Source organism: Lampris incognitus, chromosome 20, assembly GCF_029633865.1.
Source record: "Lampris incognitus isolate fLamInc1 chromosome 20, fLamInc1.hap2, whole genome shotgun sequence".
Taxonomy (NCBI): Eukaryota; Metazoa; Chordata; class Actinopteri; order Lampriformes; family Lampridae; genus Lampris; species Lampris incognitus.
This window is the reverse complement of record NC_079230.1, coordinates 31,608,358-31,633,014: the sequence shown is the minus strand read 5'-3', so window position 1 is coordinate 31,633,014 and position 24,657 is coordinate 31,608,358. Positions and strand designations below refer to the sequence as shown.

General features: G+C 43.2%; 1 protein-coding gene across 1 annotated transcript in view; it reads right to left on the bottom strand.

Moving 5' to 3' along the window:
• Positions 1–6,078: 6,078 nt before the first annotated feature.
• slc1a1 (solute carrier family 1 member 1) overlaps positions 6,079–24,657 on the bottom strand; it is a 28,912-nt gene continuing 10,333 nt past the window's right edge. The window contains exons 2-12 of the mRNA XM_056300070.1: positions 23,569–23,709; positions 16,578–16,670; positions 16,225–16,339; positions 12,486–12,528; positions 12,222–12,320; positions 11,597–11,781; positions 11,024–11,131; positions 9,757–9,879; positions 9,394–9,588; positions 8,199–8,333; positions 6,079–7,286 (exon numbers count right to left, since the gene is read on the bottom strand). Coding sequence (XP_056156045.1) covers positions 7,046–7,286; positions 8,199–8,333; positions 9,394–9,588; positions 9,757–9,879; positions 11,024–11,131; positions 11,597–11,781; positions 12,222–12,320; positions 12,486–12,528; positions 16,225–16,339; positions 16,578–16,670; positions 23,569–23,709 — 1,478 coding nt within the window. The 3' untranslated portion in view covers positions 6,079–7,045. The remainder of the gene's footprint in view (positions 7,287–8,198; positions 8,334–9,393; positions 9,589–9,756; positions 9,880–11,023; positions 11,132–11,596; positions 11,782–12,221; positions 12,321–12,485; positions 12,529–16,224; positions 16,340–16,577; positions 16,671–23,568; positions 23,710–24,657) is intronic.

Genomic DNA, 24,657 nt, shown 5'->3' with positions numbered 1-24,657 from the left:
ACGTTTCGTGCATGTAAGAAATGACAGTAAGTTGTTCCTGATCCTGAAGTTTTGTATCACCAACAAAGTTAAAGATGTATATGTCAAAATAATTCATCTTGTTTACACAACAAATCAGACGCTTTAAGAACACAAACGTGACGTTGATGTAAAATGTGTGTGTGTGTGTTTATGATGTTGAAACAACTTTACACTTACAACATGAACGTGTATGTGTGAAACTGTTGTGGCTGGAGGTTGAAAGAACAGGTGGCAGCAAAGCTTATTTGGATAAAGAGCAACCTTATCTTTTAAGAAAAGCAAAACAAGGCCAGAGAATTGTTTTTGTTAAATCTCTTTATTTTAGATGGTAAACTTTATATTCACAAATGCAGATGGTCAGGTAAAAGACCACACATTGTTCAGGACGGAACTTCAGTATTATTTAGAATCTTTGCGAAATGTTAAAAACAAAAAACCACCAAGTCTGAAAATATACGATGCCTTGAACAAACGTATTTAATTCTTTTTTCATTGTCCCTTGCTGTATTGTTTACAGTTATTATTTTAGTTTTATATGTTTATGTTCGGCGGCACGGTGGCACAGTGGCCTCACAGCAAGAAGGTCGTGGGTTCGAGCCCCGGGGTAGTCCAACCACGGGGGTCGTCCTCTGTGTGGAGTTTGCATGTTCTGCGTGGGTTTCCTCCGGGTGCTCTGGTTTCCTCCCACAGTCCAAAGACATGTAGACATGGGGAGAACATGCAAACTCCACACAGAGGACGACCTCCAAGGTTGGACTACCCCGGGATTCGAACCCAGGACCTTCTTGCTGTGAGGCGACCGCGCTAACCGCTGCGCCACCGTGTCGCCTCATACAGAGACCTCATTTCAGAAAAAGCTGGTGCGTTCGAAGGTGTGTCAGAGTAAGATACAAGTTTATAAGTGCAGCTAATACACAGTTATAGATGTGTAACTACTCAGCCTGGGTGAGCGAAGCGCATTGCTCAGGAGGGATACACAGTTATAGATGTGTAACTACTCAGATACACAGTTATAGATGTGTAACTACTCAGCCTGGGTGAGCGAAGCACATTGCTCAGGAGGGATACACAGTTATAGATGTGTAACTACTCAGATACACAGTTATAGATGTGTAATTACTCAGCCAGGGTGAGCGAAGCGAGTTGCTCAGGAGGGATACACAGTTATAGATGTGTAACTACTCAGCTACACAGTTATAGATGTGTAACTACTCAGCCAGGGTGAGCGAAGCGCGTTGCTCAGGAGGAATACACAGTTATAGATGTGTAACTACTCAGATACACAGTTATAGATGTGTAACTACTCAGATACACAGTTATAGATGTGTAATTACTCAGCCTGGGTGAGCGAAGCACGTTGCTCAGGAGGGATATGACCTCAGATGTCACGAGCCTATTGTCCGCCGTCATACCATCAATGCTGGCAAAGATTCTGCTGGTCAACACGTGCACTCCTTACTTCCGCCTTCCGGTCTAACCGGTGACCTCGAGTGGTACCTTCCGTATGCTAGTGAAATTACTTATACATACTACTGACATTACTGTATCCATACATGTGAAATGATTGCACATCTACATATAAGAGCATACACACATATAAATGAAAAACGTATACACACATTTGAAACATGTATACAACTATATGTGAAGCATATGTATCGAAACTTTTTGTATTTTGTAATCATATGCAAGAGATTGTTATGAATATATGTGTTCAACAATATTTAAACAGCCTTTTCATATGTGTATGTGTGAGGGTTTCAGATAGATATGTATAAATGTTTCACTTGTTTGTGCATAAACCTTTCATGGGTGTGTATATGGCAGAAGTATACATGTGTGTTTCTCATAGTATGTGTGCAAAAGTGTTTCAGAAGAGTATGTATAAGGTTTTATATGAGTGTGCACAGGTTTGCAGAGTATGTATGTTTGTGAGTGTTTCAGTAGTGAGTGACAGTTTCAATGGTGAACGTAAGAGCTTCAGTAGTTTGTGTGTTTCAATAGTTTGTGTTTCAGTAGTTTATGTGTGTCTCAGTAGTTTATGTGTGTGTGTTTCAGTAGTGAGAGTGTTTCAGTAGTTTATGTGAGTGTTTCAGTATTTTACGTGAGTGTTTCAGTAGGTAATGTGAATGTTACAGTAGCTCGAGTGTTTCAGTGGGTAATGTGAAAGTGTTTCAGTAGTTTACGTGAGTGTTTCAGTGGTTTATGTGAGTGTTTCAGTAGTTTATGTAAGAGTGTTTCAGTAGTTTATGTGAGTGTTTCAGTAGTGAGTTTGAGAGTGTTTCAGTGGTTTTGGTGGGAGTGTTTCAGTAGTTTATGTGAGTGTTTCAGTAGTTTATGTGGGAGTGTTTCAGTAGTTTGTATGTGTTTCAGTAGTTTATGTGAGTGTTTCAGTAGTTTATGTAAGAGTGTTTTAGTAGTTTCAGTGTTTCAGTAGCTTGAGTGTTTCAGTAGTGAGTGTGAGAGTGTTTTAGTAGTTTATGTGACAGTGTTTCAGTAGTTTATGTGAGTGTTTCAGTAGTGAGTTTGAGAGTGTTTCAGTAGGCAATGTGAATGTTACAGTAGCTTGAGTGTTTCAGTGGGTAATGTGAAAGTGTTTCAGTAGTTTACGTGAGTGTTTCAGTGGTTTATGTGACTGTTTCAGTAGTTTTGGTGGGAGTGTTTCAGTAGTTTATTTGAGAGTGTTTCAGTAATTTATGTGGGAGTGTTTCAGTAGTTTGTATGTGTTTCAGTAGTTTGTATGTGTTTCAGTAGTTTATGTGAGTGTTTCAGTAGTTTATGTAAGAGTGTTTTAGTAGTTTCAGTGTTTCAGTAGCTTGAGTGTTTCAGTAGGTAAAGTGACAGTGTTTCAGTAGTTTATGTGAGTTTTCAGTAGTTTATGTGAGTGTTTCAGTGGTTTATGTAAGAGTGTTTTAGCAGTGTGGGTGTTTCAGTAATTTAGTGTTTCAGGAGTTTATGTGAGTGTTTCAGTACTGAGTGTGAGAGTGTTTCAGTAGTTTGAGTGTTTCAGTAGTTTATGTGAAAGTGTTTCAGCAGTTTATGTGAGGTTTCAGTAGTTTATGTAAGAATGTTTTAGTAGTTTGGGTGTTTCAGTAGCTTGAGTGTTTCAGCAGGTAATGTGACAGTGTTTCAGTAGTTTATGTGAGTCTTTCAGTGGTTTATGTAAGAGTGTTTTAGCAGTGTGGGTGTTTCATTAATTTAGTGTTTCAGGAATTTATGTGAGTGTTTCAGTACTGAGTGTGAGAGTGTTTCAGTAGTTTGAGTGTTTCAGTAGTTTATGTGAGTGGTTCAGCAGTTTATGTGAGGGTTCAGTAGTTTATGTGTTTCAGTAATGAGTGTGAGAGTGTTTGAGTAGGTAATGTGAGCGTGTTTCAGTAGGTAATGTGAGAGTATTTCAGTAGTTTATGTGAGTGTCTCAGTAGTTTGTGTGGGTTTCAGTAGTTTATGTGTGTGTTTCAGTAGTGAGAGTCTTTCAGTAGTTTGAGTGTTTCAGTAGGTAATGTGATAGTGTTTCTGTAGTTTATGTGGGAGTGTTTCAGTAGTTTATGTATGATTCAGTAGTTTATTTGACTGTTTCAGTAGTTTATGTGAGTGTTTCAGTAGTTTGTATGTGTTTCAGTAGTTAATGTGTGTTTCAGTAGTTTATGTGTGTTTCAGTAGTTCATGTGAGTTTTTCAGTAGTTTATGTAAGAGTGTTTTAGTAGTTTCAGTGTTTCAATAGCTTGAGTGTTTCAGTAGGTAATGTGACAGTGTTTCAGTAGTTATGTGAGTTTTTCTGTATTTTATGTGAGTGTTTCAGTGGTTTAGTATGTAAACGTTTTAGTAGTTTGGGTGTTTCAGTAATTTAGTGTTTCAGTTTGTAATGTGAGAGTTTTTCAGTACTTTATGTATGATTCAGTAGTTTATGTGAGTATTTCAGTAGTTTGTGTGAGTGTTTCGGGAGTTTATGTGAGTGTTTCAGTAGTTTATGTGAGTGTTTCAGCAGATTACGTGACTGTTTCAGTAGTTTATGTGTTGCAGTAGTTTATGTGAGTGTTTCCGTAGTGAGTGTGAGAGGCTTTCAGTATGTAATATGAGGTGTTTCAGTAGTCCAAGTGTTTCAGTACGTAATGTGAGTGTTTCAACAGTTTATGTTTCAGTAGTTTACCTGAGTGTTTCAATAATTTATGTTAGTGTTTCATTAGTTTATGTGAAAGTGTTTCAGTCATTTATGTATTTCAGTAGTGATTGTGATAGTTTCAGTAGTTTATGTGAAAGCATTTCAGCAGTTTATGCGAGTGTTTTGGTAGTTTATGTGACAGTGTTTCAGTAGTTTATGTGAGTGTTTCAGTAGTGATTGTGAGAGTGTGTCAGTAGTGAGTGTGAGAGTCTTTCAGTACGTGATATGAGGGTGTTTCAGTAGCCTAAGTGTTTCAGTAGGTATTGTGAGAGTGTTTCAGTAGTTTATGAGTGTTTCAGTAGTTTATGTGATTATTTCAGTAGTTTACGTTAGTGTTTCAGTAGTGCTTGTGAGAGTGTTTCAGTAGTGAGTGTGAGTCTCTCAGTACGTAATATGAGAGTGTTTCAGTAGTTTAAGTGTTTCAGTAGTTAATGTTAGAGTGTTTCAGTAGTTATGTGTTTCTGTAGTTTACGTTATTGTTTCAGTAGTTTATGTGACATCGTGTCAGTAGTTTGTGTTTCAGTAGTTTTTGTGACAGTGTTTCAATAGTTTGGGTGTTTCAGTAGTTTATGTGAGAGTGTTTCAGTAGTTTATGTGAGAGTGTTTTTAGGAGGTAATGGGAATGTTTCAGTAGGTAATGGGAGTGTTTCAGTAGTTTATGTCAGAGTGTTTCAGTAGTTTATGTGAGGGTGTTTCAGTAGTTTATGTATGATTCAGTAGTTTATGTGACTGTTTCAGTAGTTTATGTGAGTGTTTCAGTAGTATGTATGTGTTTCAGTACCTAATGTGTGTTTCAGTAGTTTATGTGTGTTTCAGTAGTTCATGTGAGTTTTTCAGTAGTTTATGTAAGAGTGTTTTAGTAGTTTCAGTGTTTCAGTAGCTTGAGTGTTTCAGTAGGTAATGTGACAGTGTTTCAGTAGTTATGTGAGTTTTTCTGTATTTTATGTGAGTGTTTCCGTAGTGAGTGTGAGAGGCTTTCAGTATGTAATATGAGGTGTTTCAGTAGTCCAAGTGTTTCAGTACGTAATGTGAGTGTTTCAACAGTTTATGTTTCAGTAGTTTACCTGAGTGTTTCAATAATTTATGTTAGTGTTTCATTAATTTATGTGAAAGTGTTTTAGTCATTTATGTGTTTCAGTAGTGATTGTGATAGTTTCATTAGTTTATGTGAAAGCGTTTCAGCAGTTTATGCGAGTGTTTTGGTAGTTTATGTGACAGTGTTTCAGTAGTTTATGTGAGTGTTTCAGTAGTGATTGTGAGAGTGTGTCAGTAGTGAGTGTGAAAGTCTTTCAGTACGTGATATGAGGGTGTTTCAGTAGCCTAAGTGTTTCAGTAGGCATTGTGAGAGTGTTTCAGTAGTTTATGAGTGTTTCAGTAGTTTATGTGATTGTTTCAGTAGTTTACATTAGTGTTTCAGTAGTGCTTGTGAGAGTGTTTCAGTAGTGAGTGTGAGTCTCTCAGTACGTAATATGAGAGTGTTTCAGTAGTTAATGTTAGAGTGTTTCAGTAGTTATGTGTGTCTGTAGTTTACGTTATTGTTTCAGTAGTTTATGTGACATCGTGTCAGTAGTTTGTGTTTCAGTAGTTTATGTGACAGTGTTTCAATAGTTTGTGTGTTTCAGTAGTTTATTTCAGAGTGCTTCAGTAGTTTATGTGAGAGTGTTTCAGTAGTGAGTGTGAGTCTCTCAGTACGTAATATGAGAGTGTTTCAGTAGTGAGTGTGAAAGCATCTCAATGTTATTGACCTAATCAGCTTATATAAATTGACAGATGCAGATATCCATGCAAACACAATTTATCATGATAATGGATTCCAGATAAACTAGTTGTGCCTCCTGTTGAAAGTGTCTCACGGATAAAGTAAAGCTTCCTCACACAGAAATTCAAAAGGTTGAAATATTTAAGTTCTTTAAAGTAGCATTTCCATATGTAAGGACATTCTAATATTCAATCTATTTGTGATTATGATATGAAAAAATGTTCTTTATATTTCACAGTGTTCAATGGATTCATAAGTTCTTCATTGTGCCAACCTTCGTTTACTCTTCTCCAGTCTTTTGTGAAGAACTCTTGAAAGACCAAGTAAAAGTCTTATTTGCAGCCAGTGTTTTTTTTTCTATTTCTTTAACATATTGCCCCATGCAGCTGAATAGAAAAAGTAGTTACGTTTGGCACAGTTTGGATATACAGAGACGATACACGAGCACTGGATTAGGCAAAATCGAGGTTCAGCATCACGTACATACGAAAACCTTTCATTATCGTTTCATTATCTTACCAAAGAACCAACAAAGACCACTTAAGTGTAAAATACAGAATTCTGATTTGCTTACCAAAGTTTTGAAGAGTACTGAATCATCAATTTGCTTCATATAGTAGAACATCTAGATTATGTACATTCTCATGCTTTTTTTTCCCGGCAAAATATAAACACATTTCTTAGCATCGTGATAATATGTACAAAATAAATCCCAATCAATGCTCTCCAACAGGCTCTTCTTGTCAGGATTTACTTGCAAAAAGAAATTCTTGTTCCAAAGAAAGAGTATTTGTTATTTTTGTTAATTCTTGGCACTATATCAGCATAGGATGGAAGCACTTTCATTGAGTTCTGGTTTTAAGGATGGGACAAGTAGAGGTCCAAACTGGTTTGGAGCGTGATCATCTTGGACAAGCTTGAGGTTGAACGCATGAGAGAATGGAGGTTACTATCGTTGGTATGGAAGCTGGGATAATTCTTCTGAAATGGTTTTCCTCTCTCACATTGGCACTGATACATAACGCACGGCGTTCCGCTTTCTTCTGTTATTATATTGATAGCAGCATGGTACTTTCTTTCCTCCACGGTTCCAGCCAGCCAGGGGGCTAAAACTGGGAGGTTTCAGTGAACGAGATGGCGTCTGTCTTGTCAACAGTAAAGCCTCCATTGACGTAGGACTTCTTCTCACATTCCTCATCATCCAGAGGGGAATCCAAAGCGAAAGGGTTGGCTACGTCCACATCCGATGTCATGTCCATTCTCTCCAGCTCTCTCTTGGACAGTTTCTGGACAATGCCTGCCCCGTATGCATCCCCAAGCACATTGACCATAGTACGGAACCGGTCCCTGAAACAGCCAGAGAGCATTGTGGGTGTTAAAAAAAGGAAAAAAATATGCTCTCTACTTGGTACATTCTCATTAGCATTTTGCTTAAGACAGTACCATAATTGTTGATGATGTTTTAAGTTCCAACTAATAACAGCTACAAACTAATGTGTTACTGTTATCAGTCAGAGCTAAAAAAATTAGTTTGTAACAATTTAAACTCTGTAGGGCTAGTTAGCTTTAAAATCCTGAAACTTTATATACTAAAAGACTATTTCTTTAATTTGGATTGGTCATACGTCACTGCAACTACCACCATAAGGGTCAGTTAACAGAGGTGTGGACTCAAGTCACATGACTTGGATTCAAGTCAGTCGCAAGTCACACATATGAAGACTTGAGACTTGACTTGACAAAATTGCGACTTACAACTCGACTTCGACTTTAACGCCAATGACTCATGACTTAGAACTGAGCATTTGGACTTGAACCCCTCGGTATCTTCTCCAAGCCCAAAGACAAAATGCGTTTTAAAAGTGTGCAACGAATCAACTCTTCATTTCCATAATTACACATCCAGTTTGAAGCAATCCATTATAAATACAAAGTTTACAAAGCAGTGATGATGTGCGCAGATTTAGTGTATTATCTACATTACTCTGTTGTTAAACATTTGAAACGGCATTAACTGTGATGGAGAGCGCATAATGAGTTGTTTAGGACATAAAACTCAAATTTTAGGACTTGGGACCTGATCTGGGACTTGACTGCCTTACTTTTAACTTGCAAACAATGACTTGGTCCCAGTTAGCAAAACAAAATGACACGTATCAGGACTGCAAGTTAAGCGCCAGTAAGAATAACAACGACAGAGTGAGAGTGATAATGCTGAACCAAGTACACTGACTGGAGGATGACAGATTAAAAACTCACAGGAGCCAGTCCACAGCAACAATCAGCGTCACATCGCTTGCTGGAAGTCCAACAGCCGTTAGGACGATGACCATGGTGACCAGCCCAGCGTTGGGCACGCCTGCTGCCCCAATGCTGGCAACTGTTGCTGTTATGCTAAAACCAAACAGACAAAGTTGTAGGCCATCTTACACGGTAATATGAGTGGATGGAAAACCGCTGGGTACCTCTATGGAAGGGCAAGGGGTGCATATTTGTTTTCAAATGGAAAAGGATAATGTTGCTCTGTTAGCTCACGTCTTCATAGCATTCAGCATTACTAGCCATTTAAACTGGCACTCTCAAAGAGTCCACTGGCATCCTCTTTCTTGCCATACCATTCCCAGGAGTCATTGCAATACTGCTAAGTACCACCTAACCGAAATCCGCTGCAACACCAGAACACGGAGCGTTTGCTCTTCATATCCTCTCTGGTGGACCAACTGCAGCTGTGCAACATCAAACATGGCACAACACTTGGGAGTTTTGGCAGGAATGTCACCGCAGAGACATGTCTGTATTTACCCGTATTACTGCAAATTTAAGGATTTTCATCAGTGGCCAATAGGTTAAATCATCACTGTGTCACCTCGTTCATCTCATCTCATCTCATCATCAGCCACTTCTCCGGGGTTGGGTCGCGGTGGCAGCAAGCTAAGTAGGGCACTCCAGACAGCCCTCTGCCCAGCAACGCCCTCCAGCTCCTCCTGGGGGATCCCAAGGCGTTCCCAGGCCAGATTGGACATGTAGTCCCTCCAGCGAGTTCTGGGTCTACCCCGGGGTCTCCTCCCAGTTGGACGTGCCAGGAAAACCTCCAAAGGAAGGCGCCCTGGGGGCATCCTGATCACCTCTTCTAATCTAATCTAATCTCTTCTAATCACTTTTCACCTCGTTCAGCCAAAGATAATTTGTTCCGTTTCTTTATTTACACATATAAAGAATTAAACAAAGATATAATATATCATTTGAAAAATAGCGTGAAGGAGAATTGCCTAAAACCCCGCCAGGGGGCTTGGAAAGTGGCATTCTCCAGACAGCATACAACAAGAAACTTATCAGACATGTATGAAGTGAAAATCTTTGAGATTACCACTTGAATGTTTAACCAATCAAAAATCATATTATCAAAAGTTGGGAGGAACAGGCACCAGTGGACAGTAACGTTGGCACAGCTTACCTGATGGTAACAATCTGGCCCATGTCCAGTTCATAGTCGTTTAGCTGGGCGATAAAAATGGCAGCCACAGCCTCGTACAGCGCTGTGCCGTCCATGTTGATGGTGGCACCTACTGGGAGGACGAAACGGGTGATTCGCTTGTCAATCCGGTTGTTCTCCTCGGCACATCGGAAGGTGACGGGCAGGGTGGCGGAGCTGGGTCGGCATGGGATTTAAACAACACACACACACACACACACACACACACACACACACACACACACACACACTTAGTAACTTTGTGTATATTCTTAACAGCACCTGAATATGAACATTTAGGTGGAGTGTGTTTTTTGCCGTATGCCAGCACTGGTAAGGAGTCACCTCGAGGATATCATGAGTGCCGTCACCAGCGCCTGGGCCATCCCTAAGGTGAACGTATAAGGGTTTCTTCTCACAATCACAAAGAAGATCAGTGGCAGACAAATGATGGAGTGGATTGCCAAACTGGGGAGACAAATCAAGAATCAGCTAGTTCGGATTTACAATTTAAACTGAAAATGTACTTGTCAAGTTCTGTAAGAACAGCTTCTCCAGTTCTCATAGCTACACCTACATTACTGTCCAGTGACATCACAACTGCACACATGCTAGCAAAACTGGAGCTGCCACCGAGGAGGAAACACCGAGGGTGGGCTGACGGGACGTGGAAGCGGGGCAGGCTAAGCTAACTGCTAGCCCATGCAGACCGGCAGCTCCGACAGTCATCCGGGCTGGTGCTTGCTCTCCTGGACAGGGATTTTTTTAAAATTTGGATATAAGTGTTAGTTTAGATATATGTGTTAGTGTGGATATGTGTGTTAGTGTGGGTATATGTGTTAGTTTAGATATATGTGTTAGTGTGGATATATGTGTTAGTGTGGATATATGTGTTAATGTGGATATGTGTGTTAGTGTGGGTATATGTGTTAGTTTAGATATATGTGTTAGTGTGGATATATGTGTTAATGTGGATATGTGTGTTGGTGTAGATATGTGTGTTAGTGTGGATATATGTGTTAGTGTGGGTATATGTGTTAGTGTGGATATATGTGTTAGTGTGGGTATATGTGTTGGTGTAGATATGTGTGTTAGTGTGGATATATGTGTGTGTCTGTCTTTGTGTTCCACTGCTCTGGGCTGGGGAAACAATATGTTGAAATGACAAATAAAGTGTTCCTGATTCCTGAAAAGCCCTGGTGGATGAGTTCAAATGTCAAATGACTGAACAGTGACTGCATTTGGAAAATGTACCAGTTAGCATACTAGCATGCTAGATATTGACGCTGCTACAACTTAATGTGTATAAACGGTGCGCTCATCTGAAGAAGGCAGTGTTACACAAGCGTGCAGAGTGTTGGAGCGCCCGCCTGAGTGAGCAGATTTACTGTCATCTGCTGGCCTGTAAATCAGATTTACAGTGGTGAGCAGGCACGGCTCCGAGTGCCCATTCCTGCATCTGCAGGTTGAGCAATTCTAAATGTCCTTGGCCCTTATCGCCGGTCCACAGACCTCAGCTTTTACCATGTCTTTGGTCACAAAATTGGCTCAAATGTCAGCAGTAAATCCCTGGGTGTGGAATGGTGAAATACAGCGATATACGACAGCTCACCCGCTCAGCACCGTCACCATGTAAAGGCCCATCTTCCTGAAGATCTCCCAGTCCTCCACTTCGATGATCTTAGCCGCAATTAGGAACATGATCCCCACTGGCATGTAGCTGAAATAACAAGGGTTGTTATGATTGGAAGTGTTTGAGAGACTTCTTCAAGATATTCTAGGATATTTTCTGTCCTCTAGAATGTCTTGTCAGGTCCCACAGAGGCGACTTCTTCTCATCTGCAAGCCTAGTTGTCTAACAATAAACACACTTGCACTTAACTGTAAGGGCTCATTTGTAGGGAATCTAAGACATTATTATGTTTTGTTTTTTAGAGGCTTGGTTATGGTTAACAGAGTTGCTAAAAGAATAACCTCATGAGCATAACCAGATGTATCCCAGTTTCATGTCACATTGTTTTACACGCTGTGCAGGTCGGTGCTTCTTGCTGCATTGCAGCTCGGGCTTTGAGTCAAAGCTGCGTCGGACAAGTCAGCTCAATAACGCGTCAAGATCAATTCTGTCTCTGCTACTTCTACTTGAGAAATACTTTTGGAAGCCCAAAACTGTAATTCAGCCACATACCACATAATTATCTGGACTAGTTTCATAGTTGCCTCGTTCAAGGCATCAAAAAATTCCAGGAGGATGCGTCCTTTTTCACCCATCTTCCCAATAACGAGGCCGAAAGCAACACAGAATACGATAAGGCCGAGGACGTTGACTCCGTCTGAATACGTCCCAATGATTTTATATTCCCTGGTGACATTCTGCCAAGAAAGGACACAAAAAGGGGAATTCATTCTGGTTAACCAAAGACGAGACTGGGGAGGGGCATCTTTCACAACTATGGTGGCCGAGTCAAAAGAGCCATTGATGAAGCTGCCCACAGTGTTTGAGATGGGACCGCAGCGTGCAGCATGCAGCGTATCATTACCGTGTCTTCTCATGCATGAAAATCACATCACGGCTGCAGGTGGACACACATAAGAGGTGTAGGGAGCAAGCTGGCTCAGCAGAACTGTTGTCATGCAAACACAACCTTGAGAAACCGTCCCAAAACCATCCCGTAACAACACAGGTTAACCCATACACTGAACTGATTAGATTCCTGATGCCAGGCTCAACAGCACTGATGCACTTTATGTAAGAAAAAGGCCAATTCATTGTCCATGTATGTACAGATCTCCAGCGCCCGGCTGATGCTTACCTCCACAGCAGCCATGATTGTAGAGGCAAGAGGTGGGAGTGTGGTGGTGTTGGCCATCACGGCCCTGGATGGCTCCAGCTCTTTATGCTTCGTCTTGTACTGAAGTAAAACAGTTGCGTACTCTCAGAGTAATGCTACCATGGCTACTCAATCTTCAGATACTGATGCTGGTTTCAGTGACACTTTAAAAACGTGCCTGTTGGCTTATTGGAGAAAGGGAATCGATTTAGATTTAGACAATTAACATGCAAAAACAGCACTTACCTGTTGAAAACAAGCCTGCACCAGATTTTCAGGAAACATGTTTCTGTTGATGGGAATGATGGGATCAGACAGGCTTGGAAACAATGGTGGCTGAAGAACACAAGGTCAGCTTGTGGTACAAAATAAACGTTACATCTGAGGCATCGTTAGATCCTCGGTTATCAGGAGGAATGCGATGGGCAGTGATGTGCAATGGAAGACCATGCGTATGTGGACTTTCATTGCAACCTAACACTATCCGCTTTTTCACTCATTGTTGCTTCCTTCTGCGCTGGACAATGTGCGTGGATGGTGGTTGTGGTTAGAAAGTCAGCTGTAGACTGAATGGCTCTTTGAGGCTTGGCAGCAACAGCTGCCACAAAAAGCTTGAAAAGAACCGACCGAGGTTAAGAGGAACACTTTGTCTGGCGGCCTAGTTTTGCCTTATAAACGGTATTTGTTTCTGCAGCCCGAAGACGTGCTCCGCTCACCTGTCCCTCCAACAACAACATCATATTGCCATGGTATCCTAATCAGCAAAATCAACTGTCTAGTTGGAACGGTGACCTGAATTGGACACACGATTGCCCACTGACTTCCCTCTCTGCTTTAGTGTCAGCAGGGCAGGTAATCATTACCTTTACAGCTCTGCTGCTCCATCCTGCCAGGAACAAACAGCTCAGTGATTTTATCCTGTGAATCACACTATTTTAGGTTAATACTGATGTCCTACCGTAGTTTTAATCTGCTGCTTCACACATACTTCATCCAAATTATATCTTATCTACAGTGCATCCGGAAAGTAGTCACACCCCTTCACTTTCCCCACGTTGTTATGTTACAGTCTTATTCCAAAATGGATTAAATTCCTTTTTTTTCTCATCAATCTACACACAATACCCCATAATGACAAAGTGAAAAAGGTTTTGTAGAAATTTTTGCAAATTTATTAAAAATAAAAAACTGAAATATTGCATGTACATAAGTATTCACACCCTTTACTCAGTACTTGGTTGAGGCACCCTTGGCAGCAGCGATTACAGCCTCAAGTCTTCTTGGGTATGAAGCTACAAGCTTGGCACACCTATATTTGGGGTATTTCTCCCATTCTTCTCTGCAGATCCTCTCCAGCTCTGTAAGGTTAGATGGGGAGCGTCGCTACACAGCTATTTTCAGGTCTTTCCAGAGATGTTCAATGGGGTTCAAGTCTGGGCTCTGGCTGGGCCACTCAAGGACATTCACAGACTTGTCCCGAAGCCACTCCCTCGTTGTCTTGGCTGTGTGCTTAGGGTCGTTGTCGTGTTGAAAGGTAAACCTTCACCCCAGTCTGAGGTCCTGAGCGCTCTGGAGCAGGTTTTCATCAAGGGTCTCTCTGTACTTTGCTCCATTCATCTTTCCCTCCATCCTGACTAGTCTCCCAGTTCCTGCCGCTGAAGAACATCCCCACAGCATGATGCTGCCACCACCATGCTTCACTGTAGGGATGGTATTAGCAAGGTGATGGGAGGTGCCTGGTTTCCTCCAGACGTGACGTTTGGCATTCAGGCCAAAGAGTTCAATCTTGGTTTCATCAGAGCAGAGAATCTTGTTTCTCATGGTCTGAGAGTCCTTTAGGTGCTTTCTGGCAAACTCCAAGCGGGCTGTCATGTGCCTTTTACTGAGCAGAGGCTTCCGTCTGGCCACTCTACCATAAAGGCCTGATTGGTGGAGTGCTGCAGAGATGGTTGTCCTTCTGGAAGGTTCTCCCATCTCCACAGAGGAATGCTGGAGCTCTGTCAGAGTGACCATCGGGTTCTTGGTCACCTCCCTGACCAAGGCCCTTCTCCCCCGATTGCTCAGTTTGGCTGGGCGACCAGCTCTAGGAAGAGTCCTGGTGGATCCAAACTTCTTCCATTTACAAATGATGGAGACCACTGTGCTCTTCAGGACCTTCAAAGCTGTAGAAATGTTTTTGTACCCTTCCCCAGATCTGTGCCTCGATACAATCCTGTCTCGGAGGTCCACAGACAATTCCTTTGACTTCATGGCTTGGTTTCTGCTCTGACATACACTGTCAACAGTGCGACCTTATATAGACAGGTGTGTGCCTTTCCAAATCATGTCCAATCAATTGAATTTACTACAGGTGGACTCCAATCAAGATGTAGAAACATGTCAAAGATGATCAGTGGAAACAGGATGAACCTGTGCTCAATTTTGAGTGTCATAGCAAAGGGTGTGAATACTTACGTACATGCAATATTTCAGTTTTTTATTTTTAATAAATTTGCAAAAATTCCTACAAAACCTTTTTCACTTTGTCATTGTGGGGTATTGTGTGTAGATTGATGAGGAAAAAAAGGAATTTAATCCATTTTGGAATAAGGCTGTAACATAACACAATGTGGGGAAAGTGAAGGGGTGTGAATACTTTCCGGATGCACCGTATATGGGCGGCACGGTGGCCCAGTGGTTAACACTGGTCCTCACAGCCAGAAGGTCCGGGGTTCGAGCCCCAGGCCGTCCCAGGTCCTTTCTGTGTGGAGTTTCCATGTTCTCCCCATGTCTGCGTGGGTTTCTTCCGGTTTCCTCCCGCCATAAAAGAGATGCATGTTAAGCTTAATACTCCTGCCTGCTCCTCTGACCAAGGCGATGACAAAGAACTGGAGTTGGTCCCCGGGCGCTGCACTATGGCTGCCAGTGTATGTAGAGAGGACGGGTTATCTTATCTTAATGCACTGTAATACAAAGTCACAAAAAGCACTTTATCTTATAGAAATAAACATGTACAGTATAAGCCGACTGAAGAATAAATAGTTGGACAACCACTTGAGTATGCCTGATGCAAGAGGATTTACCATTTTAATTCACAGCCGGGCTATTAATTTTTTTTATTGTATTACGCCTGAATTCGACAAGCAACCCGATGATCCACCCGATAGACAGGTAACGGTGTGTGAAAATGGGTTAGCCAAAACGCACTGACCCTGTAGACACCTTCGCACCACAGCACCGTAGGGAGGCTCTCCCCCCTCTACAGATTACATATCTAAGAAGAATTGCCCTGATTCTGATGTCACTATCATTATTTGTAATATCCATTTGAAGAAATGTATTTCAGTGGATTAAGTAAATCTTACACAGAATCCTTATTCAATGTCAGCACTGAGGTCTGCAGCAGATGTTCATATGTAAATTACAGCACATCTCCACAGCCAATTTAAAGGCATGCTACCTAACGCCTGTTATGAGATACTGCTTCAGAACCATGGTTAAGACACCTAGTGCATTGCTGTTGATCCTGGGAGAGGGATCCCCCCCCCCCTCTGTTGCTCTTTCTGAGGTTGACATTCAGTCTGTTGTCCGCCAGCAGGAGAGGCCACATGAAGGCAGGACTTTATACTGAGCCACCTGTGGCTGAGTTTCACTGGCTTCCTCCGTGCATGCATGCGTGTGTGTGAGTGGGTGAATATGAGGCATACATTGTAAAAAAAAAAAGCACTTTGAGTGGGCGGTAGACTAGATAAGCACTCTATAAAACGCAGTCCATTTCTCCCATTTCTTTCCCTGATAAGGTTTCTCTTGAGGAGTTTTTCCTCATTCAAGTCGAGGTCCAAGAATAGTGGGAGTTGTATACTGCACTGACTGTAAAGCCCTTCAGGACTACTTTGGACGAGACAAATAAACTTGACCTGACTAAACTTGACCAGGTCAATAGTTAACAATTAACCTTTTGCATAAATGACACAACTTTTCCATAACAAAGCAGCTATAATGTCACCTGATGAGGTCCAGTAAAGTGTCGACCGTCGTCACGTTCGGCGTCGTGCCAGCCCTGTCTATGTGCTCAGCCATCTGAGACACTCCTGGTTTGATAGTCATCACCAATATAATACCTGAAAAAGATGGCTGACATTCCTCAATATTCTGAAGTTCAGAGGCAATAACCAGTTACCACAAAATAACTTGTACTTGACAGTGTGTCAGAAGAAGAACTGACAGGACTTCATTGATCAACATTGCTATGATCGAAATCAGAGCTATGGGGTTAAGTATGAACCAATCTGAAATCATGGGGGAAGCAAAGTGAGAACAAGTGGACAAAGGAAGAGAGAAAGAAAGAAGGAAACTCACCCAAAATGACCGCGATGATTGTAGTTGAGAAGTAGTACACAACAGCTCGCAGACCAATCTTTCCTGACACCTCCGAGTCCAGGGCTGCAACCCCTGTACATGACATTACAGTCAATAAGTGCATCATTTAACGTAGGAAATCAGGAGAACTACTAGTCATCAGAGGTCATAAGTGCATCTAAACAAGCATCTAAGAGCAAAACCAGTGCTAAAGTAAAAGCGCAAGAAAGAGATTTTTGTTTTTTTAAATGAGTGAATACAATAAGTGCTAAGAGCAAGTAACAGGGTACCAGTAGTTCTTAAAGAGGTGAGTTTTCAACCTGCGCTGAAAGATGGGCAGCGACTCCGCTGTCCTGACATCAGTGGGGAGTTCATTCCACCACTGGGGGGCCAGGACAGAACAGAGCCGTGACCGGGTCGATCAGCAGCAGGGGCCTCTGACCGACGGGGCAACCAGGCGTCCCGAGGCAGCAGAGCGAAGTGGCTGGGCGGTGGTGTAGACATACAACGCCCATAACCACTTGAAATAGGAAGGATACCTGCCTTTATCTGGGTAAAAGAAAAGTGCTACTAGACCCTGAGCGAGGTAGGAGACTGTGACTACTGCTGTCCTCCACAGAAGAGCTAGCTGGTCCATAGCTTTTGGGCTGTTAGTCGTTCAAGCTCATATCCACATTTCAGCAAGGAGCCCTGATGTGCTTGTCTAGGTGTTGTTTGAAGAGATTAAAGCTGATGAGATGTAATGTAGTTCCTTGTGACAGCACTATCACTCGACCAACTCTCTCTCTCTCTCTCGCTCTCTCTCTCGCTCTCTCATTAATGTAAGCAGTCCACCCCTGAAGATGTTACCTTTATGAAGACGCTATACTAGAGTAACAGAGCAATGTAATGTGGTGGAGATGGTTTTTACAGGGGTGTCAAACTCCAGGCCTTGAGGGCCGCAGTGTCTGCAGGTATTTGTTGCAACCGTGCACTACACCACCTGATTTAACTAATTAGTTCACCTCCTGGATCAAGGAGGGAAAGGAAGTAGTTTAATCAGGTGGTGTAGTGCATGGTTGCAACAAATACCTGCAGACACTGCGGCCCTCGAGGCCTGGAGTTTGACACCCCTGGTTTAGAATGTCCCAGCCAACACACTGTATATCCTCCCCAAGTAGTGCCCAGCTTATACACTGATCAGCCAGAACATTAAAACCACTGACAGGTGAGTGAATAATATTATGTCATTATAATGGCACCTGTGAAGGGATGGGATGTATTAGGCAGCAAGTGAACAGTCAGTTCTTGAAGTTGATGTGCTGGAAGCAGGAAAAATGGGCAGGGCAAGCGGAAGGATCTGAGCAACTTTGACAAGAGCCACATTGTGATGGCTAGGTGACTGAGGCCGAACATCTCCAAAACAGCAGGTCTTGTGGGGTGTTCCTGGTACACAGTGGTCAGTACCTACCAAAAGTGGTCCAAGGAGGGACAACCGGTGAACCGGTAACAGGGTCATGGGTGCTCAAGGCTAATTGATGCACGTGGGAAGTGAAGGCTAGCCCATCTGGTCTGATCCCAGAGAGGAGCTACTGTAGCTCAAACTACTGAAAAGGTTAATGCTGGCTATGATAGACAGGTGTCAGAACACACAATGCATCACAGCTGCATATATATATATGATCCCTGTATTCTGTCCCCTGCGTGCGTGGCTCTACACGAAGTGACAGATAGCTAAACAGATGTGCTGGGCACTGTAAGGGTTAATGATAACTCAGACGTGGAAGTAAAGTTGAAGGCTGTTTACTTGTTAATCTTTGTCAAGTTGCTTTCTTACAATGCCAAAAACTCTGTGAAAGAACAAAGCTTCTCCAAGGCTCAACACCGGCAGATGCGATGGATTAAACAAAGAACGCTCTGGGCACATTACCATGTAGATCTCAAATATATGATGGCTGGTCTGAACTATGACCCTAACCATGTGATCGCAAATGACCAATAGGATACAAGGACTTTAAAGACCGCTGTCAGTTTAAAATAACCACTAGGAGGCACTACAACTTTCTTCACCTACATGTATAACATTATACTCCCCGCCTGGTATTGAACACAATACCACTATCAATTTCTTAATAAACTCCAACAAACTGAAGAAAATAAGGCAAGGAACTGTCTATGGTAGAGACTTAGGGAGACATAAGTACCACCTCTTCGGTTACTGGCCTGAGGAGGCTGATCAGTGAGGCTGATCAGGGTGAGGCTGGTCGGGACATAGTGCCACTGCTCAGGACGTGTGGATTTCCTTATCCATTCCACCCTGTTGCAGACGTACACATAAAACTTCCTGGTTTCATTATAGATGTACCCCAGCACCACCTTGCTGTCGGTATAGAACTTCAGACTATTGGGGTCAATGTCCAGCTCACTCACAACCAGCTCAGCAATCTCCTCTGCCAGGACAGCAGCGCCTAACTCAAGCTTGGGAACGGTATGGACCGACATGGGAGCCGACATGGGAGCCAACTTGGCTTTCCCCATGATGAAACCGACATGGCATTTTCCTTCCCCATCAATCACCTTGAGGTATGCAACAGCTGCAATGGCCCGTATGGAGGCATCTGAAAAGATGTGGACCTCTGTATGTTGAGCAGTAGACAGGCGGGCAGCGGTGTAGGCTCGAGGTGTTTCGAACTGTTCTAGACATTGCAGTGAGTCTCTCCAAACAATCCATTCTGCGTCCTTGTCGCAACTTAGGGTTTGAGACCTGAGAGGCTTGGTGCTTGTACCTACTGTGAGCTTCTCTTTCAAAACCAGGTGGTTGGGACATGGGCTAAAGTGAGGGTGGTGGCCATTCTCCAAAACATTAGTCCGGTATGCACTGACTCCCTTAGGCTTGTGAGCTGCACCAAGACAGACCTCTCCAACTACAACCCAGCCAAGATCAAGTTTTTGGGCATAAGGGGCGATGATTGGCCCATTACGCTGGTCTCTTGCCTTGTGGACTTGTAAGACATCCTGGCCAAGGAGTAGGAGAATCTGTGCATCAGGGTCAAGTTCAGGGATGAAGTGAGCAATAAGCTTAAGGTGGGAGTGGTGCTTGGCAGCCTCAGGAGTAGGTATTTCTGACCTATCATCCGGCATGTGGTTGCACTCTATGAGTGTGGGAAGAGATACGCTGAGACTTCCACCTAAGGGCTGATCGATGAAGCCAGTTCCTCTTCTTCCAGTTATCTCTGTGACTCCAGCACATGTGCACAGAGTGTAGGGAGAATCTGAGCCCTCGAGGTTGAACAAGTCAAAAAACTCGGACCAAGCAAGAGACCTATTACTCTGGTCGTCGAGATTATGTCAGGAGAACCTTCTTCCCTTTCCTCCCCACCATGTTCTGAGGTAGGCTCTTTGACGGTCCATGGAACTGGTCCTGGATGAAGAGCTGCGACATGTTTATTGCTGTCACACTCTTTGCACTTAATGACCATTTTGCAGTCTTTAGCCACATGATCGGTTGAGGCACAGCATCTGAAACAAACCCCACTCTCCTTGAGAAATGCTTTGTGTTCCTCTAGTGCAGGGGTGTCAAACTCCAGGCCTCGAGGGCTGCAGTGTCTGCAGGTATTTGTTGCAACCATGCACTACACCACCTGATTAAACTAGTTCATTTCCCTCCTTGATCCAGGAGGTGGACTGATTAGTTAAATCAGGTGGTGTAGTGCATGGTTGCAACAAATACCTGCAGACACTGCGGCCCTCGAGGCCTGGAGTTTGACACCCTTGCTCTAGTGTCTTACCTCGGAAGCCTCTGCATCACTTGAGGGGGTGGGGCTTTATGTGAATCGGGCACTGCCTGTCGACATCCAAGTTACTGCTGACGGTCTCTACAGACCTGGTGGTAGGTATTGGCGTGATCTCTGTTTTGCGGGATGAGACTTGGCCTCTAGAGTGTGTGTACCTTTTCACAGGGTTGTCTGTCTTTACTGCTGTCATGCCAGACGAGCTGAGTGTGAAACTCGGATAATTACGGATCTGGGCTTCTCTGCAAACAAAATCAGTGAAGAATGTGAATGGTGGAAACTGGACTTGGTTTTGCAGCTTGTACAAACTGCCTTGTGACACCCATTTCTCTTGAAGCCCATACGGCAATTTCTCCACTATTGGGTTAACACCCCGAGATGTATCCAAGTAGGCGAGCCCAGGTAAATAACCCTCCAGTTTTGCTGACTCCAACTCTCTTAACAGCTCACCAAGCTCTCTCAATTTGAGGGGGTCTCTGTTGCCAATCTTAAGGAACCTCTCAAGTTTGTTCAAAAGAGCCTTCTCAATTATTTCAGGTGAACCATAGCACTCCTCAAGACACGTCCATGCCATCCTGGTAGCGACTGTACAGAAAACGGCTTGTGTTCTATTGTTACAGGTGTCTGAAATTGAGATTTGACCAGAAATGTAAAGCGCTTTGAGTGGCTGTTGCAGCTAGAAAGCGCTACATAAAATGCAACTTGATTGATTGATTGATTGATTGATTGATTGATTGATTGATTGATCCTGAGCCAAGCAGCAGGGACACTGACATCCACATTTCTGATTCTCCTAACCTGTTCTGACGACTGAGGGCCTAACCACCTAGCTAGAAGGTCGAGCTCTTCATTGCAGGTGAGTCTCAGTCATTGTATGGCTTTTGTGAAGGTCGATTTCCATCCCCAGTAATTGTCTGGACGGTCATCGAACTTGATCATCCCAGACGTCACAAGCTCACGACCAGTGACGAACTGTGTGTATGGATACCGGTTGAATATTGGGCGGCTGGCTGGTTCTTGCTATGCACTCTGAAGTAGCTAGTAAGGTGCTTGACAAAAGTAGGAGTGATGTTCGGTCCATCCACAGCTGTGTGAATGGGATTTTGCTCGCTGTGTTGGTGTGGCAGAGGTTGAGGAACTTCATGTGGCTGATTGAGTTCGGTGTTAGACTCAGCATGGGGCAATGGCTGCTGACTAGAGTGCATTCTAGAATGGGATTCAACATAGTCACTTGTTCTTTTCTCTCTGGAGTCATGGGGAATACCCGTGATTTGCGCTGAGCCTGCTTTAGATCCCAGTTCTGCTACGGCTGATTCTAGAATCTCTGCTTCAGCTAATGCAGCTGCAACCTCTTCCTCTTGCTTCAATGTGATTAGAGCAGCCTCCATGCGTGCCTCATTTACTTTCAACTGGGCTTTTTCAACCATGAGCTTGGCTTCTCTTTTAGCAAAGGTGGAGCGGGCACGTGCTTTAGCTGCTGCTAGGCTTGCTGGAGATTTGCTAGAATGGTCAGATGAAGCAACAACAGACCTGGCCACATACGACTTAACAGATGGAGGCTGAGATGGAGCCTTCCGTTGATCTTCTGTGCGTCCCTTGCTGTCCATCTTGTATATATTGTACACCTCTTATTTGGTATTACAAGTACAAGTAAGATGAAGCAGGGCAGTAAACAAAGAGCCGCTGTCTTTGTTTGCTGTAATTGCTGTGTCAAGCCTGCCGTGATGCTGTTCTTTCACTATTCTGTCCCCTGCGTGCGTGGCTCTACACGAAGTGACAGCTAAACAGATGTGCTGGGCACTGTAAGGGTTAATGATGACTCAGACGTGGAAGTACAGTTGAAGGCTGTTTACTTGTTAATCTTCGTCAAGTTGCTTTCTTACAATGCCAAAAACTCTGTGAAAGAACAAAGCTTCTCCAAGGCTCAACACCAACGGACGCGATGGATTAAACAAAGAACGCTCTGGGCATATTACCACGCAGCTCTCAAATATAAGATACCTGGTCTGAACTATGACCCTAACCATGTGAGCACAACTGACCAATAGGAAACAAGGACTTTAAAGGCTGCTGTCAGTTTAAAATAACCACTAGGAGGCATTACAATGCTCTTCACTTACATGCACAACATTACACCTTGTTCACCTCAGAAAGCACCTACAATGGGTACATGAGTGTCAAAACTGGACCATGGAGCAATGGAAGAAGGTGGCCTGGTCTCATGAATCACATTTTCTTTTACATCGTGGAGATGGATGGTGCATGTGCATTGTTTACCTGGCGAAGGGATGGCACCAAGATGCAGTATGGGAAGAAGGCAAGCCAGAGGAGGCAGTGTGATGCTCTGGGCATGTTCTGCTGGGAAACCTTGGGTCTTGGCATTCATGTCGATGTTACTTTGACACGTACCACCTACCTAAAGATTGTTGTAGACTAAGTACTTCATGGTAATGGTATTCCCTGATGGTAGTGGCTTCAAGTGACTTTAATGTTTTGGCTGATTGGTGTATATTTTAAAGGTGTATCAGGTCCATGACATGGTTGACTACTTACCAGAAGTGGGACCAAGTCATTGTTTTCCAAACCACAAGTTAGTCTCAAGTCTTGGCACTCAAGTCCCAAGTCAAATCCCAAGTCATCCAGGCAAGGCCCAAGTCTTAAACTTTGAGTTTCAAGTTCTAAACAAGTCATCAAATGTAATGCCATTTTAACAACAGAGTAATCCTTAACATAACGAATTTACACATATCGTGAATGCTTTTTAAACTTTGTATTTAGTACAGGTTGATTCAGTGTGGATCTGTAATTATGGAAATGAAGAGTTGATTTGCTGCACACTTTTTAAAAGAATTGTATCTTTGGACTTGGAGAAAGAATCAAGTCTTCCAAGTCATAAGGCTCAAATCCAAGTCAGGTCATGAGTCATTGGTGTTAAAGCTGAGTTTTAGTCTTTTTTTCAGTTTTGTCAAGTCAAGTCGAAAGTCATCAAATTTGTGACTTTAGTCTGACTCGAACTGAAGTCGTGACTCAAGTCCACACCTCCCCTGCTGACTGTTTTCATTGTAATCCACCTGAAACGATGTGAGCTGTTATTTTAGGACTTGGCCATTTTAGTCTTGCCTACCGTAGACCATCATAAAACAACGTAGACCTGCGTGTTTTTACAGATGGCTAACCACACCCTATCGTCGGAACAGAGGAAATACAATCAAATACATTACCTGTTATCATGCTGGAAATGATGAGCGGAAGGATGATCAGCTTGAGCATTCTCATCAGTATCTCTCCTGGGAAGCCAAAGTACTGCTTGTGGAGGTGGGAGAGGAATGCATATTCCCTCACCACGACACCCACACTAATCCCTGAAAGAGAAATTAGCAGAGATTACGTAATTATTTGGAGCTGTTCTGCTTTAGGCCGCACAAACGTCTTTGTCGTCAAGATACCTGGGTTGACAGACTGGACGGGGGAACATCAGCTAGGGTTCTGACTAGAAACCCAGCAGACATGTGCCATGCTACTTAAAAAAAAACCCCACATACGATAAGGAGAATAGAAGCAGCGAGATCCAGCCTCGTTGGTCTTTTGATATGAGTTGAAACACAGATGGCAACACAACACTGTACAGCAACGCCTAGATCTCCAACACGTTTGAGTACAAGTCTCTCAGATGAGTTCCAAGAGGTAGAGACCACCACCGTGAGCAACGGTCGACGCTGTCGCAGCCCACAGAGGCCAGTGTTATCCTGTGTGCTCCCCTGCTTTTGAAACGTGTACACCACATCACACACTGATGAGGATTTTCCACCCACAGATGCCCCCCATGTATTCAAATCCAATTCGAGTGCGCTATCAAGCCCAGCAGCCAGCGGAGATGACAGACTTTATTGGCCCTGACTAAATACGCTCTCCACGAGAGACGTAAAAACCCTCCTGCCCTCTGTGCCTCCACCCCTGCTGCTTTCAGTTCCACTAAGCTGCATCACGTCGTGTTATTAGCAGACAAAATGGGGCGTTTCCAGAATTTGAGGACATTCGGGGTGTAGGGGGGTCCGGGGCATACCCCCGGAAGTTGTGTTTGATAAACAAGCTCTGTTTCGATGCTTTTTTATGCACTCAGTCACCTACTTTACATTCAAAGTACACGTCTTAATCGTTGCCAAATTGAAATGTGTACCTCAAACCCTGTTGTTTACTGTCCACGTTAATCCTGAATTGTGGTGTTAAAAATATCAGTAGTTGTTGGTAATTAGTAGAAGCAGAGTACTTCACAACCGCTATCATTAAAAAAAACAGACACCACTTTGATC